This window comes from Montipora capricornis, chromosome 6 (genome assembly GCF_036669925.1).
Source record: "Montipora capricornis isolate CH-2021 chromosome 6, ASM3666992v2, whole genome shotgun sequence".
NCBI lineage: Eukaryota > Metazoa > Cnidaria > Anthozoa > Scleractinia > Acroporidae > Montipora > Montipora capricornis.
In genome coordinates, this window is record NC_090888.1 from 64,567,292 (window position 1) to 64,584,791 (window position 17,500).

Here is a 17,500-nt window from a genome sequence, read left to right on the forward strand (position 1 = left end):
TCTATTAACGTGTGTTTGAAACTCAGAGATGAAGAAATGCATTAAGAAACAATGAAACAACTTTGAAAAAATCGATCTTTTTTAAACTTGGGGATGCTATTTGAGTCTAGAATGGAGAAACGTCTATGAAAGGTTCAGAGTCGTTTTTATCCGGGAGATTTAATGACCCGTACGGGAGACCGGGAGATTCGTTCCGTATCCGGGAGACTCCCGGATAATCCTGGAGAGTTGGTATGTATGCATCCCCCCCACAGGCCCCAAAGGTCCGGCAGGTTAGTTTTGCAGGTTGCAGGTTGCAGGTTGCAGGTTGAAATTTACTGTGACTGTTACATGAATAGCTAACCTTAGGGCTAATTAGGCCTAAAGAACGTTTTTTTAGGCCTAAGGAGGCCTAAAGAACGTTTTTAGGCCTAATTAGCCTAAGGTTAGCTATTCATGTAACAGTCACAGTAAATTTCAACCTGCAACCTGCAACCTGCAACCTGCAAAACTAACCTGCCGCCAAAGGTCCGCATTTTGATACTCAATATCCAAGTTAACGCACGCAGTCGGTTATACTGAAGTTTAAAACTTAACAGTGATATTTAAAAAAAATCAAAGAATGGAAAAAGCAGTAATAATGTATTCACTGGGAAACTAAAACCAACTGCACTCTAGTAGCCCGAGCTATTCAGAACATTTCAATGAGCGCTCGGTGTGATGTCCGAGCGTATCTAAGGGTGTGTTTTTTTGGGAAAACCAAAAACGGGTTTCTGATCTCGGATCAATGGATTCTTCAGCGTCGAAAAACGCAAAATCCGAAATTATTTTCCATGACAACGCAAACAAACAAACCCAGAGTTGCGTGCAAATTTTAAAAGCAAGAAAAAAATAGCGGTTAAGTTTGTTTTGGAGAAGTTCAAATGAAAATGCCATCAGTAAAGAAATACCTTGGCGATAGATAAAAAGAAATGACGAAAAACAGGATTTTTTCGCTGTAGGAGAGGTGCTAACAATATAATTGCTGTCAAGAAACTTTTAGTGTAATTTCTGGTGTGAAATTTGCAGGAAACCTAATTATTTTCGACTTATTCATGTCTTCGATCGTACGGTAAAAACATTTGGGCTGAACTGTCACGTAAAGTTGCACCCTGCTAGCAGAGCCTTTCTTTTGCTTGCTCGATTTGGCGTTCTCGAGAAAGGCTCTGCATGAATCGATTGAGATCTTTAATAAATATGCGCTGCATGTTGCCAGGATACAGTCTCGAACCCAAGCCTAATATGCCAGATCTCGGCGCCATCTTGGTTTTTTTATGGTACAGCGGGCTCAATTATAACCATCGGTTTTGTCACTAAACGGACGCTCGCACTGGAAAAACCGGTTTGATGAGAGAAAACAAGATTGACTAGCCCAGAAGTTCGGGCTGCGGCGGCTTCAAAGAGTTGACGCGATTCGGGCAGAGCCTACTTTTCTCCTTCTCAGTAAAGAAAAAGACAAATGGAGGCTCTGCTCGCAGGGTGGTAAAGTTGCTGCTGTGTACCATTTTTGCATGGGAAACCGCTTGTCAAAAATACTTTTTTCAAATCCTTTCCTAAAAAAACGCTGAAGTGATGAATCTCAAAAGTCCGGATTTAGATTTCATCCAAAGTATCCTCCTCGAGTGTGGATACCACAATATTTAACCTTGAACGAGGCCATAAGGGCAAATTTGCATGGAAACAAAAGACTACTAAAATGGCAGCCATTTTTGTGTCTACGTGTACATGTACGCCCGCGTAATTTGGTGCGCTGTCTGCGGGCATCCCCCATAGCGGATACGCACGTGGTGTATGTGGACAATAGAACGTATTGGTGTATGTGGACATTCTCGAATAAAATGTCGGATTTTGGCTTTTCTTCATCGTCTGCTTCGAATTCCTCGAGTGCAATGAATGGCACTCAAAGAGCTGAGTTAATGGAACAAGTTAAAAGTCAACTATTAGTTGCATCTCTTCAGGAATTACTATCGGTAAGATACGATCGATTTCACACGTGGGCTTACTTCATGTTGTACGATGCTTGATTGTGCCTCTTGTCTGTAGCAGTGTAGGGTTCAGTTCTTTCAGGTTCATTAGTCTCAAGCTTGTGTTCCTGAGTAAAATTGCTCTACTAATAGACCTTATTCACGATAGCCGCCATGTTGGATTTGCCTTTATCATGCAAATTAGCTACACACTTCTGAGGGGGCAAACAATGCAACACAAGTTCGAGAGATTATAACGAACATCTTAGCCACACAGATGATTTTTCTCACGTTCATTGAATGTTTATCATCTAAGTAGTAAAATAGAATGCTTACACAAGTTACTTCGATGATTTTTTATTTCAAAATGAGCAGATAACGAAGTAGAAAGTCAAAATGTCGGAGGCAATCAAAGGATATAAAATTATTATAGAAGGTACTTAATTCTAAATTCTAAAATTTAATTTTAGTAATGTTAATTCAATATTTCGACGAGCTGATTTTCCGAAATTTGCCTTTATTCCAATGTTTGCCCCCAGCATAACACATGGCTAATTTGCATGACAATTTGAAAACCAACATGGAGGCTATTGTTCGCACAAGTATGTGATGGTCTTGTTCGCAAACCATACATCGCGCGTCCTCACGATAGGACCTTCTTATAAATCTATTGTGAGTGACACTGTCTGATCTTAAAACCTGATTCACGATTTTGCCTTGATAATTAAAGATGGTTGGAATTATCGTCCACTGCTTCTCTATTTTCTCATACCCTGCACTCCTGCTTAGCGTCCGGTTGTCTTGCAGCTTTCAAAATGACGGTTGTACTAGGGTTGAACATACAATAAGTGTTTCACATAACCACAATGTGATCGTACATGTATCATATGAAACACCAAAAATGATGCACTCATTTAAGTGATTTAATAGGTTACCATGACAACAGAAGAGCCATCTGAAAATGCCTTACATTGTGTCTTTAAGGAAGCTCAAAATGGTTAAACTTATCATGAAAACCTGTGTCCTAACTGCACGTGTATGTGATTAGCAGGCTGAGATAAAGAGCTGCTGCAAAGTTAAGAAAAGGTTCTCTGGAGCAGTTTCATTGCAACTCCCACTACTGGAAGCTGGTCACTCAGGGTCTTCAGAAGAAAGTTCTGCTTTTGCAATGACATTTTGGATTATTTAGACTTTCCAGTCCTCTTGGATAAGGACGATAAACCATAGACCGTATTCATAAATGGCGGCTAAGTAATTATTCTTTGTCTTTATGCTAATCATCCTAACTAGCCTCGTAAACACAAGCAAAATTTAAGAGAAGTTTTGTTCCAAAGTGAGGCTAGTTAGGATGATTAGCACAAAGGCAAAAGAATAATTTCTTGACTGCCATTTATAAATACGGTCTATAGGCCATATCTAATAGCACTTGAAGGAGAGATTTAAGTATACCCATGAAATGTTACAAAAGAATATGTATGCTGGCCACTGAGATCTTATTATTGTTGTCTATCATTCCCTTGTACTTGGGATGTCTGTGAATCCTACTTAGTTCTTTATCTCCTTCTTTCACATATACCTTCCCATACTTTTATGTGGGGTCGGCATTTCATGTCAGTCACCTCCTTTTGCTTGAGTTCCATTTGTTGCCCTCAAGACGTTTATCACTGAGATCTCTCCTGATGTTGTCTGTCAGTTTCTGTTTTGATCTTCCTGTACCTCATATTCCTTCATTTTCCATTTCCTTCTCATAGCATGTGTCCTTCTTCATGGCAAATTGGCAAATTATACCATGACAATCTTCTCTCCTGGATCTTCTTTTTTATTTATATGACCTTAACCCTTCCTCTGTGAATACTACTAGTAATAAATACATATTACACACACTAAATAATATTGTCTAATAACTATTATGATTAACCCATTGACTCCTGGGGCTTCCCCATTGACGAGTAAACTCGTCTGGCATCAGACAGAGAAAAAATACTAAGTATGGTCGGTTTTAAGGTTGGTTTAGGGGTGAATGGGTTAAATCTTCTGATTTTGAGAGCTGCACATCGAGTTTTAATGAGGCCATGTTAATTCCCAATCAAATAAGCCAAACTAATATTAATACTGGTGGGAAAGGGGGTGGCCAAAATTCTTAGATTTATTTATGTGGTAGAATCCTAGCAGTCCCTTTTAGAGGCGCTGTTACACTGTGAAATGTTTTGTGCTACGATGTCCCAAAACATTGCGAGACAAGTTGCACGAATCATTTCACAGTGTAACAGCACCTTAAGTCAGTTGAGTTGCCCGCTTTAGTCACACAAGTGAGCTGAGGGGAGAATTGGAAGAGGTCGAACCTTATTTATGCATTTCCCGCTCTCCCCATTCTCCCCTAGGCTCTTTGGCTTGCTTGCGTGACTAAAGCAGGTGACTCAACTGACTAGCTAGCAGTCTAAGATGTGGTTTCAGAACTCGGTCTTTTTGCAATTTTTTTTTTATGTTTTTAATGTAGAAAATGTCAGAAAAATGCTTTAAGAAGTGCATTTATAAACCAGGGTCACAGCTGGACAATTCTGAACAGGTGAGATTAGTTTAAACACAAACAACATATTGGTACATGTATCTTTAATTTTAAGAAATAATATTAATTCTGTTATTTGCTCCAACATTTAACAAATAAGAAGCCTTGCCTGTGATCTATTCTGTTGTAAAGCATGCAGGAAGTGAATAGAGAACACTAAGAACTGCTGGGGAATCACGAGTGGTAGTTAAGTATTTTCCCTACTTCTTGAATGGTCTATCTGCCTCCTATGTGCTTTTACAGCAGAACAGACCACAAGTGAAGCTTCTATATTATTTTTTTTATAATAATTAATTTCCCCATGCTTCTGGCTAACACTTTTGGGGAAATTTATTTTCCAAATCCTACAAGTGGCATCAGCTGTGCATCTATACTCTTGTAATGCTAAAACAGACCAATCACAATCCTTGTTAATGGAATGGTTCAAGACATTTTATTGGTTAAACACAACCAAAGCTGGCAAAATGTCAAACCATCAAAGTTCAGAAACTGAAAGCGGTTCAAATTTTATCAAGCTAACAGACAAGTGCAAGCAGTTTTTTGGTCTAAAATCGAGATTTATGAGCAAACTATTCAGCAAAATCTGGCTGAATTTTGGCTCGGGAAAACCTGAATGTCATTGACGTGACAATTGGAAAACAAGCTGCTTAATGAGTGTGGCTGGTATTAAATTTTAGGGAACTGCTCCTGCATTATGTTGTGTGAATGAACCACAGTCAAATTTATGGGAAGAAGATCCCCAGAACACTGATCACATGCGAGGCTTTTTAGTTTGTCTTATAATAAAGATTTTTTAAATTTCATCATGTATTGCACTAAAATTTACAGAAAATTTTATTTTTCAAATCCTATAAGTGGTGTCAGCTATGCATCTGTACTCTCGTAAAGTACACTGTTTTAACCAATGAGAATGTGTGTTATTTCAAAACTTAAGTATACAAAGCATTACTTGGGTATATGGCTGCTTTTACAGTATTTCAATCTAAGAACAGAAGCTCAGTCGCCATTCTTGTTAACTGATGGCTGTGGGACATCACTGGAGTAATAAAGTCATGGTGTGGTTGTGCTCACATACATTTGTACTTCTTACAAATTTCAGAATTAAAAAAATGAAAAGAAAGCAAAATTATTCAACATATTGTGCAGCAAAAAAACTAGGGAATTCCCAGTACAGTACCTGCTCATTTCTTCTAACTGACATTTTTTGTTTGGTAGAAATGTATATCTATGTGTATGGATAGATACATGGATGCATGGAACACTGTATCGAAGACTTATCAGTCCAGGTTACAGAGAGAACACGGTCAAGGAGGAAGCTTTTAGTTTGTAATAAGGAAACAAGCGTCAGTGATGTCAAGGAATAGCATTCACATCACATCACTTTTTCTGAACATTATTATTGTTATCAATGGCCTTTGACTCCGGTTTGCTTTTATGTCATTTCTTGCACTTCTTACACAAAGCATCCATGAAAAAACTCTCAGGATGTAATGATACCAGTATGTTATGAGAGAAGAAGAAATCAGCCCTACTTCAATGGTGACAATGAAAATGGAATTTATACACTTCACTAGTTTACACCTTCTTGCATTGTATCACAAATTCCAGTGTTAAAATGATTCTGATTGGCTATCCTATTAACTACATTCTCTTTCAAGTGCCCCTAGCTCCAATATTTTGTAGAAATCAAATTTCAGCACCACAAAATATAATAATAATTTATTAATTTTTTATTGATGATGTCATCTCAGAGATTGACCCATGTCTCTCATGTTAGGAGAAAGGAATACTAATTTTGTCAACTTTAGGCTGTCAACTTGTAGGCCTGTTAGAAGCCAAATAATAATAATTTTGAAGCGGGCCTATGAGAAGCCAAATTATTATTATTATTTGGCTTTTAGCAGGCCCAAAAGTTGTCTAAAGTTGGAAAAAAATAGTATTCCTTTGTCCTGCTTTGAGAGACATGGGTCAATAGTGAGCTTAAGCAAGAACAAGGACAACTACGAGAACGCCACAAAACAATAAGGTTAATTATCAAAACCAATAGCTCTGGACGTTCACATTTTGATACATTTCTTTGCCATTCTTGTCCTGACAAGGAAATGATCGAATTTGAGGTTATGTGGAGAACGAGAGCATCTGACAATGAATATTCAATTTTTTCTCCCAAGCATCCACACTGCTCATACCAATTGTTTTTCTATAAAGTTGATACACACTTTCATGCCAAACAATGTGGAAGAATCACGAAATTGTTACCTATAACAGGGAATGATGATTTTAGATAACATTCTCGTAGCTGTTGTCGTCATCCTTGCTTAAGCTCCCTAATCTCTGAGATGGCATTACAAACTGCTGTGGATTATGGTTTTGAAAAGATTTTTATTGCAATTAAGAAACGGTCCAGATAAGAACGATAGCATCAACGGCAACGAACATGTTGGAATTCAATTGGTATGCAAAAAGGTGATAACTTCTCTATTGTCTGTACTTACTTCTGATTGGCTTAAACAGCAAACGGTTAACAAAACTTCATAAAGCAGTATTATATTCATCCTTACTTTCCAACCATCTTCCATCTTTCATCTGGTCTCAGTTTAAATGAATTCCACAGAAATCTTATGTGGGGAACATGTAAAATTGTAAACATTTCTTGGTTTTTGTTTTCAACTCTTGTGATTGGTCAAAATCTTTTAACACAAAAAAACAATCTTTCAAAGTGGGCTGTAAATGAATTTTATTGCGTTAACTGCCTTCCTGTAGGTTTATGCATTCTCTGTGTAAAAATGATAACATTCCTATGTGGGGAAAGCCCTGTTGCCGCATAACAAAGGAAATTGCTATTCACCTTACACGGATCATCACTTAAGCAGTTTGTGAAGAGATGAAGAGATTTACCACAGTGGGAGAGTAATATTAATATTTTGATGTTAGGGGCACTTAAGGATGCTCAACTTCAGGAGGTTCTGATTTCCTAAATTAATACCAACAAACCAGTTATGGTTGTCTAATTTTATAAAAGGGAAATTCCATCAAGAAATGTTGATGGCAAATTGTAAAAATACTTTCACCACAAAAATTCATGGGAGGGGTGGAGTGATGTTGAAAGCAAATGTTTTTTTTTTTTTTAAAGGGGAGCTTAAGCACGTAATGTTTTTAAGCTGCGGATAGACACTGGAAGTGAACGTTTCGCACACCAGGACAGTGGTCTCCCAGATTTTTAAACTAGTCCATTCTAATACAGTAAACACCCACATATAAGAACCGAGATTTTTCCAAGTTAAGCTAAATAGGTTCTTAAAAAATTATGGTATTTACAGTAGTTTTAGGTTATCTACATTCTTAAATTATTGGTTATTTCCACAAAAGATATGTACTCTCTGATATGGTACAACTGACTTCCACTGATGAGGATGCTAATACCTTATAATATATTTCATAACTGACAAAATACGTTTTGAACAAGATCTGTGCAGTTTAAAGTGCAATTTGTTCCAGTCGCCTGAAATTTGAAGGTCATTAAATCTAAAGTAAGAACCTGTTTAATTTTTTAGGCTAACCTGTTTCTTGTGTAAGGGGGGGGGGGTCTATAAAGAGATTTCTAGCCTAACTGGTTCTTAAAATTCTAGGTTCTTTTATGCAGGTGTTTACTGTATAGTGAAAAGATACTTCGCAGTATAAATGTGGTAGTGTCAAGACAAGTCAAAAAGGAAAGTAGCTAACTTCCAGTTGCTATCCGTGGCTCTAAAACATCGCATGCTTAACCCATTCAACACGCAGGTGCCCTAGGACCCCCCCCCCCCCCCACAGTTGATGAGTCTCACTCCCAGGGGTCAATGCAGGGGTTTCAATAACTTCTGAAATAGCCGTCCAATTCCATGATAGCCCATTGAAGGCGGCAGTTTGACAAGTTTATGATAGCATTTTTAGTGAAAATCAAGGCAAACTAGCTGGCGGTGTGAGGCAAAGCAGGCGGCGGTATACCGCCAGTAACCGGCTTCTATTGAAACACCTGCAATGGGTGGGGGAAGTTTTAACAAGGCATTTTGCAATAGGAATGAAATGATTTTGCTTAAACATTAGTAGACTTCCAGAGATTGTAATGTCATTGTTTACATTAACTCCCTTATGTTGCTTGATGAGATAATTCTCCTGCCACACAGCTCAAAGGCATTTTACACCCTACAATAGAGGCATACCATGTATGCTATCAAGTGAAGCTGGAGAAGCCTGAAAATTTCAGGACTTCAACGGGGTTTGAACCCTTGACCACGTGATGCCGGTACAACGCCCTAACCAACTGAGCTATGAAGCCACTGATGATGGGAGCTGGTCATTAATTTTGTGAGTTCAAATGTTCCCCTGATCAGTAAGCAACGAACGAAATGGTATATGAAATGAACCACATATTGAACTGCGGATATGTAATCAAGTGAAACTATGATCCTCGCAATTTTAACAACTGCGTAGAGAAGGCTGAAAATATTAGGGCCGTTTATACGAGAGAAAATAAGCCGCGGCTAACTCTGGCCGCGGCTTACGTAAGCCGCGAAAGGAACCATTTATACGAGTATAAACTCCCCGGCCAGGATAAGCCGCGGCTTGAGAAAGCCGTGAACGTAGATTTTGTACCATTTATACGGGATGTTCGCGGCTTACGTAAGCCGCGGCCAGAGTTAGCCGCGGCTTATTTTCTCTCGTATAAATGGCCCTATTATATGCCCCTTCAATGGCATTTGACCCTGGCCGTGAACTCGCATCGTGGCACCAAGCATCGCTAATGGGGACTTTACGATCTACGACGGCGACGTTGATGAAAACGTCACCTCAAAATATAACTTTGCACTATCGTAAGTTTCTCGCCGTTAGGTCATCTCGTTCGCGTCGTACAATGTGGGTGAAGTGTCCTAGAAATAAATTGGCACGAGCGGTTTGGGAGTAAAAATAGACAATGAAAGATTCACATTTAAATGCTCGCGTTATCGTCAAAACCAGAAATTTGGTGATTTCAGGTCGTTGTTAAGCAGAGAACCGCACGAATTTGTGCTAAAATGCGTGCCACGCGTGCAGCACAATTACTTTTTCTCTTTTAACCAATGATATTGCTGTTTCGAGGCGTTCTCGTTGACGACCGCGTCGTAAATCGTAAAGTCCCTAATTCCCGGGTTGAAACCCGGTTGAAGTCCCAAGTAAGGAGACTGGGCAGATTTTCATGAGTGAAAAGGGTGTGACTAGGGGTGTGTACTTCAATCCACCAATTAAAGAATGCCAAACGTGGCTGTACCCATAATTCTATCAAAGAACAAAGAAATCAAAATGGCCGATCTGAAGGTTTGTAAGAAGTCACGTTTGATCAAATGTTCCCTTATCTTTCAACTCATTTGTGGTTGAAGTATCTCACCAAGTTATTTTAATTTTTGAAGTACCTGTCAGGATTTGGAAACGAGTTTACCTCCGAAGCTTTACCCGATGCTCTTCCAAAAGGACAAGTTAGTAATTTAAAATTTGTCATTACGTCCACCATTCTCGTGCTCAGTCGATCATTTTATTAAAGAAACTTGTTAAGTCATAGAAGTTGACTGCAAAAAGGACTTTTGGTGATTGAATTAGCGTGAATTTTTTTTGTGACTGCTACAACTTTGGTTTCGAGGTTTTTGTAAATTTGGCACCCGGGCTTGACATAATTCGGAACGTGACAAGCTTTGTTTTCATCTACTGTTGTCTTGAGTTTGTTGTTTCGGCTCATTTGTTTTCTTTGTGATTTGTCATCTGTGAGTTTCATTTGATCTTTCGTCAAGGTAACAATGGCAGCGTGGCCGAGTGGTTATTACGGACTTTAAGATCTACGACGGCGACGGTCGACGAAAACGTCACCTCAAAACATAGCGATGATATCATTTTACAAACATTGCTTTTGTTATTCAAATTTGCCAACCACAGGAGCAAAAGACCCTTTGTTTCGACAGCCAATGAGACTAGTTGGCACATAAATGACAATACGTGACGTCAACAATATCTTCGCTATAACTTGGCTCTGTCATAATGCAGAGATCAAATCGAACTTCAACTCCCCCCCCCCCCCGGGCAAAAAAACTGAACTGGAAGTGTCAGGTTTCAAATGATTTTTTTTTCAGGCGCCGAAGTCACTAATAGCTATAACACAGGTGTTTGGGTGCGATGGAAGAGTGTAACCCTTTGACGTCCAAACCGGCCTAAACCGGCCAGACTTAGAATTTTACTCTGTCTAACGCCAGACGATTTTAGTCGTCAATGGGGAACCCCTGGGAGTCAATGGGTTAATCACTCACTGATTAACTATGTCCCCATTAAAGGAAGAGATGTAGCATTTGTGAGCAATTAGCTTACCAAAAAGGCCTTCAAAAGGTCTTTATTAAAGAAGGCAGGAGCCGACGAAGATTGTTCTTTAGCAGGGTATGACAGACAAATCCGACGATAGGGTAGGGCATCTGAACACCATTTTGGCCCGAGGGGGCGGGAATTGGAACGATCCAATCTTCAAAAGTTCAAATGCCCAGGTTTGGCCCAGGGGGTGAGGGGGAGGATGTTGAAGTTTCGACTTGATCGGCGCATAAGTTTTTTGCAATTATTCAGTGTAATTCACGTCCTACAATATGGACAAAGTATCCTAAAAATAAATTGTTATGAGTGGTTTCAGAGTGAAAACAGAGAATGAAAGATTCTCTGTTGCATGCTTACATTGTCGTCAAAACCTCAAATTTGGTGATTTCATGTCGTTGTTATGCAGAGGACCGCAAACACACTTGCTGAAATCCGTGCTGCATGTGCAGCATGATTATTTATGCTCTTTTAACCAATCATATGATTTTTTATGGTGTTATTGTAGTTGTAGCCGTTGTCGTTTCTTAAACTCCCTATTATTATGCGTTTATAACGGTAATGCTCCATTCCAACCACAAGGCGGCATGACCATTCTGGAAGTGGTGGGTAGGGGGTGAGGGGTGGGTTGGGGTTGAAGGGTACCATAGCTGAAACAACCCAAACCTTTACAAAAGAGCTACTGTAACCTTAGGCCTATACATTATCTAAAGCATAGTGTTTAGGCCTAAGGTTTGCAAGGTTTGGGTTTTTTCAGCTATAATACCCTTCACCCCTACCCCCTACCCCCACCCCTACCCCTCACCCCTGGAATAGTCATGCCAACCACAACGTGATTTGGTTTTGGTGGCCTCTAGTTCAACTTCCCTGTGCTGGTCAATAGCAACTGATTTGTGTCGGCAGTGGCTGTGGAGTACGTTTGAGAGTGGGGCTGCTAGGATTTGGTATGGATCACGGAAGTGTGAGGGGAGGTGGAAGAGGTTTATGAGAAAACAACACCATGGAAAACAAGTGGGGGTGGGGGAGCTATAGCCCACCAAGCCCCTCCCTCTCCATAGCCCCTGCTCTGGCATGTTGGGATGGTGTTCTGTTAAATAATAATATTAACCCATTGACTCCCAGGGGTTCCCCATTGACGAGTAAAATCGTCTGGCATTAGACAGAGTAAAGTCTGGCCAGTTTAGGCTGGATTGGACGTCAAAGGGTTAATGTTTGATTTCTTGGAATGTAGGAAGTTTCGGGTATACTTTCCTTTGCAACTACTTAAGTTGCTCAACAAACTGCGATAACCTGGGAACAGGGCTGGCGCAGTGGTGAGAGCTCTCACCTTCCACTAATGTGGCCTGGGATCGATTCCGAGATTCAACGCCATAAATTATGTGGGTTGAGTTTGTTGATTCTCTAGCCTGCTCCCAAAACGTTTTTCTTCGGGCACTCCGGTTTGCCCCTCTCCTCAAAATCCAACGTTTGATTTGGCTTGTTTTGATTTCAGTTGATTTGTCATCTCCCTAATTATTAGAGCACTCATGCACAGCTAAATAATAAAGTTATTATTATTATCATCATTATTATTATTATTATTACTTTTATTTTTATTAGTATTTTTATTATTATGTTATTCGATTCTCTCCAGTTGTCCGGTGTTCTATTGGGCACTGTTTACTTTGTTTTGAGCAGCAATTCCCTGTCGCTTAGAGACACAACACTTTCCGCAACAGGTTAGCAGTTCCAAGAATGGCCGATAATTGTACACTTCCAAGGAAGTCAGGTACATCTGCATGTAGCTTGCCAAACCAGGTCCTTGCATCTTTTGATATGCTTCCAAGAGCACCAATCGCAATAGGTATTATTGTGACTTTCGAGGCTCCATAAATCCTAATTTCAAATGCTAGTTCCTGGTACTTTTCAACCTTCTCCTCTTCAGTTCTGGTGATGTTCTGGTGATGTTCTGGTCTGCTGGCACAGCTTAGTATATATGTTATGGTCTGCTGGCACAGCTATATATGTCAATAAGTGTCAATAAGTGTCCATTTCTGTGGAACTGTCTTCCTGCCTCTATTACCAATTTGTCAAGCTTTCCTATGTTTAAGAACAAAGTGCTAGAGTTTTTATTAAAATAGTTTCTGAGTTAGTTCCTGCCACACTCCTTCGCAGCCCTTATTTTGTTTAATATTGTGATCTCGAGGTGGCCTCTCCTATAAGCCTGGTGGTTTCCTGAGGTCTCCTTGCCTAACAACCTGCTGTATGCTTTTTTTTTAAGTTTGTTATACACATAAAGGCAAATAAATGATGATGATGATGATGATGTCTTTATGCACTAGAGTAATATCTGGCCGATTATATATGCTTCAGCACTTTGTCTGTGTAGATAGTCATGTCCCAGGTAATCCTCACTTCTCCATTTTCTGCGATTGGCATACCACTTTTCAGTACACTCTATCCCATACTTCCTGCACATCACCCAGTGTACCCGCAGGGCCACCTTGTTGTGGTGCTTCCTATACTTTCTCTGGGCAAGCTTCTTGCATCCACTGACAATGTGTCGTACTGTTTCAGTGGCATCTTCTCTGAGGTCTTATCTATGCTGTACTTGATTGAGTTTGTTCTTAATAAAGCTTTGTTCCTGAGCAGCAGGAATCAAACCTTCATCTCCTCTTTTAAGAATCCATTCCTGAGCCATCTCCAAGACTCCTCTCTTCATCTTCATCTTCATATTATTATTATTATTATTATTATTATTATTATTATTATTATTATTATTATTATTATTATTATTATTATTATTATTATTATCTTTTCAAATTTACTTCAACTAGTTTTTGCTTTAAAAGTGAAAAGCACTTGTGTGGTGTGGTCAACCTTAGTTTTGTTAATGTGCTATGTCCAAAGACTTCATTCCCTTTTTTGTTCTAGACGAAAGAGAGAAGTGATCCTAGCTCTTATCTAAATAATTTAAGCAATTGTCTCTTATAGACACCTGAAACATTCAGTTTGCTCCAATGGGATTCAAACCCATGACCTCTGCGAGTGCGGTGCAATGCTCTACCAACTGAGCGATGAAGTCGCTGGGTTGGGAGAAGGTCAATTTGTTCGGCTCATTAATATTTTTTTGTTCCCATGAAGGACTCTATATTATCAATGAAATGAATGATTATTTGAAGTGCAGGTCATATAGACAAAAGAGAGAAGTCCATAAGTCCATAAGTGGGAGGGTCACTTCAGTCTCTCTTTCGTCTGCAAGCAGCACTTCAAAATATATAAATTCATTTTTTTTTTAGTTCTGTTAGTCATTTCCCGGCCTTGGTCAGTGGCACAGTGTCTACTTTTTACTTTCCAAACTTTAATTTTAGAAATTGTCCGTACAATCTTTTCTTCTTCCGGGCAAGAGTTTCAAAGAACTCTTTTTTGTAAAATTATTATCGTTGTAGAACAGTCCTCAGAAGTGTCCTTATGGCTTGTATGCAGAGCAGCTATCTGGGAGTGCTTTTACAGCACCAAGGGAAAATAATTGTCGAAGGTACTAATGCGTAATGTTAACAACTTTTTTATGTGCCAAAAAGTTTATTTCATTGCAATGTTACTATAGAATTTTATTTGGTTAGCTTACATATTACCACTGCTTAAAGATGCTTCCTTGGTCTTTTGCCCATGCTTAATATTATTAGATTTTTGGTAATTTACCAAATAATATGTTAATTACCAAATGATTGAAAATTACCAAGTCATGATTAATATTGTAATTAAATTAGTTTGGTAATTTTAGAATGCCACCCTTTTGATGTTGTAATTGTTGTTTTTTTGACAGTTGGCTATACCGAATCAGACCATCTGTAATTCACAAGCCTTTTGAAAAGACATTTCAAGGAGATGTGACACACAACTGGGATGAATGTGACCCTAATCCCAACCAGGTCAGTTAATTATGAACTTTCCCTGCTACTGTAGCATTTTCTTTGGAACTTAAAAGAGATTAGAATGACCCAAGGGGCAAAGTCTTTGACTCCAACTTTGAGGGAAATGAGTTCTGGGAAGGGAGTCATACTAGTCTAAGAACTTTTCACGTTGAGTGTGTTCATTTAGACTGGGCAATACACGGCAAGTACATGGCAGTTTAAGGGGTTTTTTTCTGTAGATGCGGTGGAAGCCTTTTGATGTCCCTGCAGAAGGCAGCAACATTGACTTTACAGAGGTAAATGTTCAATTTTAGAGTGTAAACTATTTTTTTCTCTTTTAATGCTACAAATGTGCAACTGCAATAATATTATTCTCTTTAAAATAAAATGTTTTGAGAATTAAATTATTGATATTCTTTGAAAGCCTTGCTGTGTGAAAAATAGTTGAATCGAAAAAGATACTTCTTCATAAGTTATGATCATGCATATCCAGGGGTATACTTGGGAAAAAGGAAGGAGTCAAACATATGACCTTCAGATTGGAAAAAGTAAAATGACACACATCCGACCTGTATTATTGTCGCAGAGATGCTGATGGCATTCTCACATTGGTGTAGAGGACAAGGTATCGAAACCTATTGGGGAGGCTGCACTTAAGCTTGGACTCCTTTTGAACATAATTTCTCATGTCTTTACTCAGGAAAACCTCTTTGTCCACTAAACGGGCAAAACATTGACAAAAATTCAAATCACATTGGTATAATTTTGTTGTGCTGCACATTTAATTAATTTGAGGGATTGCATACACTGTGTGGTGCTGGAGATGCCCGAGCAAGGCATGGAGTTGCAATTCACATCTATGGCTGCGACATTTCTATGAAGGACAAGTAAGTGGTGTACAAAATGCTTCTAATGCCATTATTAATTTTAGTTATTTAAGCCAAGTTACCCCAGGTACAATTTAAGTTTCTAAAAAAGTTTTTTTTTTAAGGTCTTAAAATTTCGATATTTAAACAATAAATTAATCTGCTATTATAACAAAACAGACAGTGCCTTTAGTTGAAAGAGATTTCTGTGAAGGAATAACTTGGCTAACATTCATGAAAGAATGCTAGAACTATTATTACTATTATTTTTTACGAGATAAATTAAAGAATGCAAGACAGTGTTAGAATGAAAGATCATCTTAATTTGCAACTTGAGCTTTCTTGTAATGCTTTGTTGACAAATATCTTTTCAGGTGTATCTATAATTCTGATGGTGACTTTCTGATAGGTGAGTGCTGTAAAATACAGGGGCTAGGACTTTTCTCTCTTTTCAAGATGTTTGCAAGGAGTATCCACTCACGTTTTGCCATAATTATGTTTGTGATAAACAAACAAGGACAAAATTAACTAGTAGCTCCCTTGAGGGAAATTCCAGGGCTGAACGTAAATGTAAGAAACTTTAACATACATGTATAAATTAAACTTACTGCTATAATAATATTATTAACCCTTTCACTCCTGTGGGGTTCCCCATTGACGAGTAAAATCATCTGGCATTAGGCAGAGTAAAATCTATAAGTCTCAGTGGCCCTTACAGGATTGAAAGGTTAATAGTATTTATGTATGTTGACAGCTTGGATGTAAACTGGAAATAAGAAATTTAGTAGTTTTCAAAGTATTTTTGTTGACATTTTGATATTATTTGTTGCAGTTCCCCAAAAAGGGATTTTGAACATCACAACAGAATTTGGCAAGCTGGAAGTCAAGCCAAATGAAATATGTGTGATCCAGGTAGAACAATAAAACTACAAACATTCCCTAAATGAAATCATCACTATGGATAGCTACTGTAGGGGAGATTATTAATAATTTCTGTTACAGTATGTGTCTAAATGGTTATTTTCTTCCCAGCTAGGAATGAGATTTTCAGTGGAAATTAGTGAACCATCCAGGGGTTATATACTTGAAGTATTTGATGCTCACTTTCTGTTGCCAAATCTTGGACCAATAGGTATGGATCAAACAGTGTAAGTTACTATAAATAATATAATAATTAGAGGATATTACACGGTGGCTCAAAGATATGAATTTTATCTGGATTGGTGAAAACAAGGCTTTACGCAGGATTGCATCAAGTCAGTAAAATAGTGTTTTTACCACAAGAAAATAAGATTCATATCTTCAAGCCACTGTGTAATTTTCGTTTTATTACATAGACAGAACTGTTTTACTCACCATTTTTTTTTCTGACACCACCCACAAACTTTATTGCAAATTCTTGGAGCTCAGTGACAGGAATTTCTTCAATTTTCACATTTCTTCTTCACTGGCAAGGAACTCCTATATGAAGTTCTATTCTTTGTGTTTGCATTTTCTTGTTTATCACTGACTGTTTGCACAAAAAAACCATGCAAAGGCTGGAAATGAGGTCATCAATATCCTCACTAGTGACCATCATCATCCCAGAGGAAAATACACCACTCTGGTCCTGGATGTAGTTTCGTGTGAATTTCATGAGAGGTTACTTTACTGTATTTCCAGTAAAACACTGCTGTCTGTATAGTACATGCAAAAATTTCAGCATGTTGATAGATTGGCAGAGAGCATGATTGTCAATTAATCCCAGACAGAGTGAAGAAAAGTTAATTATTATAACTTGTACACCGTTCACAATGTTGTCGGTTTTACAGTATTATCATTTTCCTGAATTCAAAA

At 38.5% G+C, this 17,500-nt stretch overlaps 1 protein-coding gene and 1 long non-coding RNA gene across 2 annotated transcripts in view; both read left to right on the top strand.

The window, feature by feature from the left end:
• Positions 1 to 5,835, top strand: part of LOC138052878 (uncharacterized) — an 11,401-nt gene extending 5,566 nt beyond the window's left edge. The window contains exons 2-3 of the long non-coding RNA XR_011133169.1: positions 4,480 to 4,548; positions 5,764 to 5,835. This is a non-coding gene — a long non-coding RNA (uncharacterized lncRNA). The remainder of the gene's footprint in view (positions 1 to 4,479; positions 4,549 to 5,763) is intronic.
• A 3,986-nt stretch (positions 5,836 to 9,821) lies between these two features.
• The window catches only part of LOC138052879 (homogentisate 1,2-dioxygenase-like), a 14,072-nt gene continuing 6,393 nt past the window's right edge, over positions 9,822 to 17,500 (top strand). The window contains exons 1-9 of the mRNA XM_068899472.1: positions 9,822 to 9,879; positions 9,972 to 10,037; positions 14,334 to 14,422; positions 14,711 to 14,816; positions 15,038 to 15,094; positions 15,594 to 15,685; positions 16,039 to 16,073; positions 16,497 to 16,576; positions 16,697 to 16,796. Coding sequence (XP_068755573.1) covers positions 9,865 to 9,879; positions 9,972 to 10,037; positions 14,334 to 14,422; positions 14,711 to 14,816; positions 15,038 to 15,094; positions 15,594 to 15,685; positions 16,039 to 16,073; positions 16,497 to 16,576; positions 16,697 to 16,796 — 640 coding nt within the window. The 5' untranslated portion in view covers positions 9,822 to 9,864. The remainder of the gene's footprint in view (positions 9,880 to 9,971; positions 10,038 to 14,333; positions 14,423 to 14,710; positions 14,817 to 15,037; positions 15,095 to 15,593; positions 15,686 to 16,038; positions 16,074 to 16,496; positions 16,577 to 16,696; positions 16,797 to 17,500) is intronic.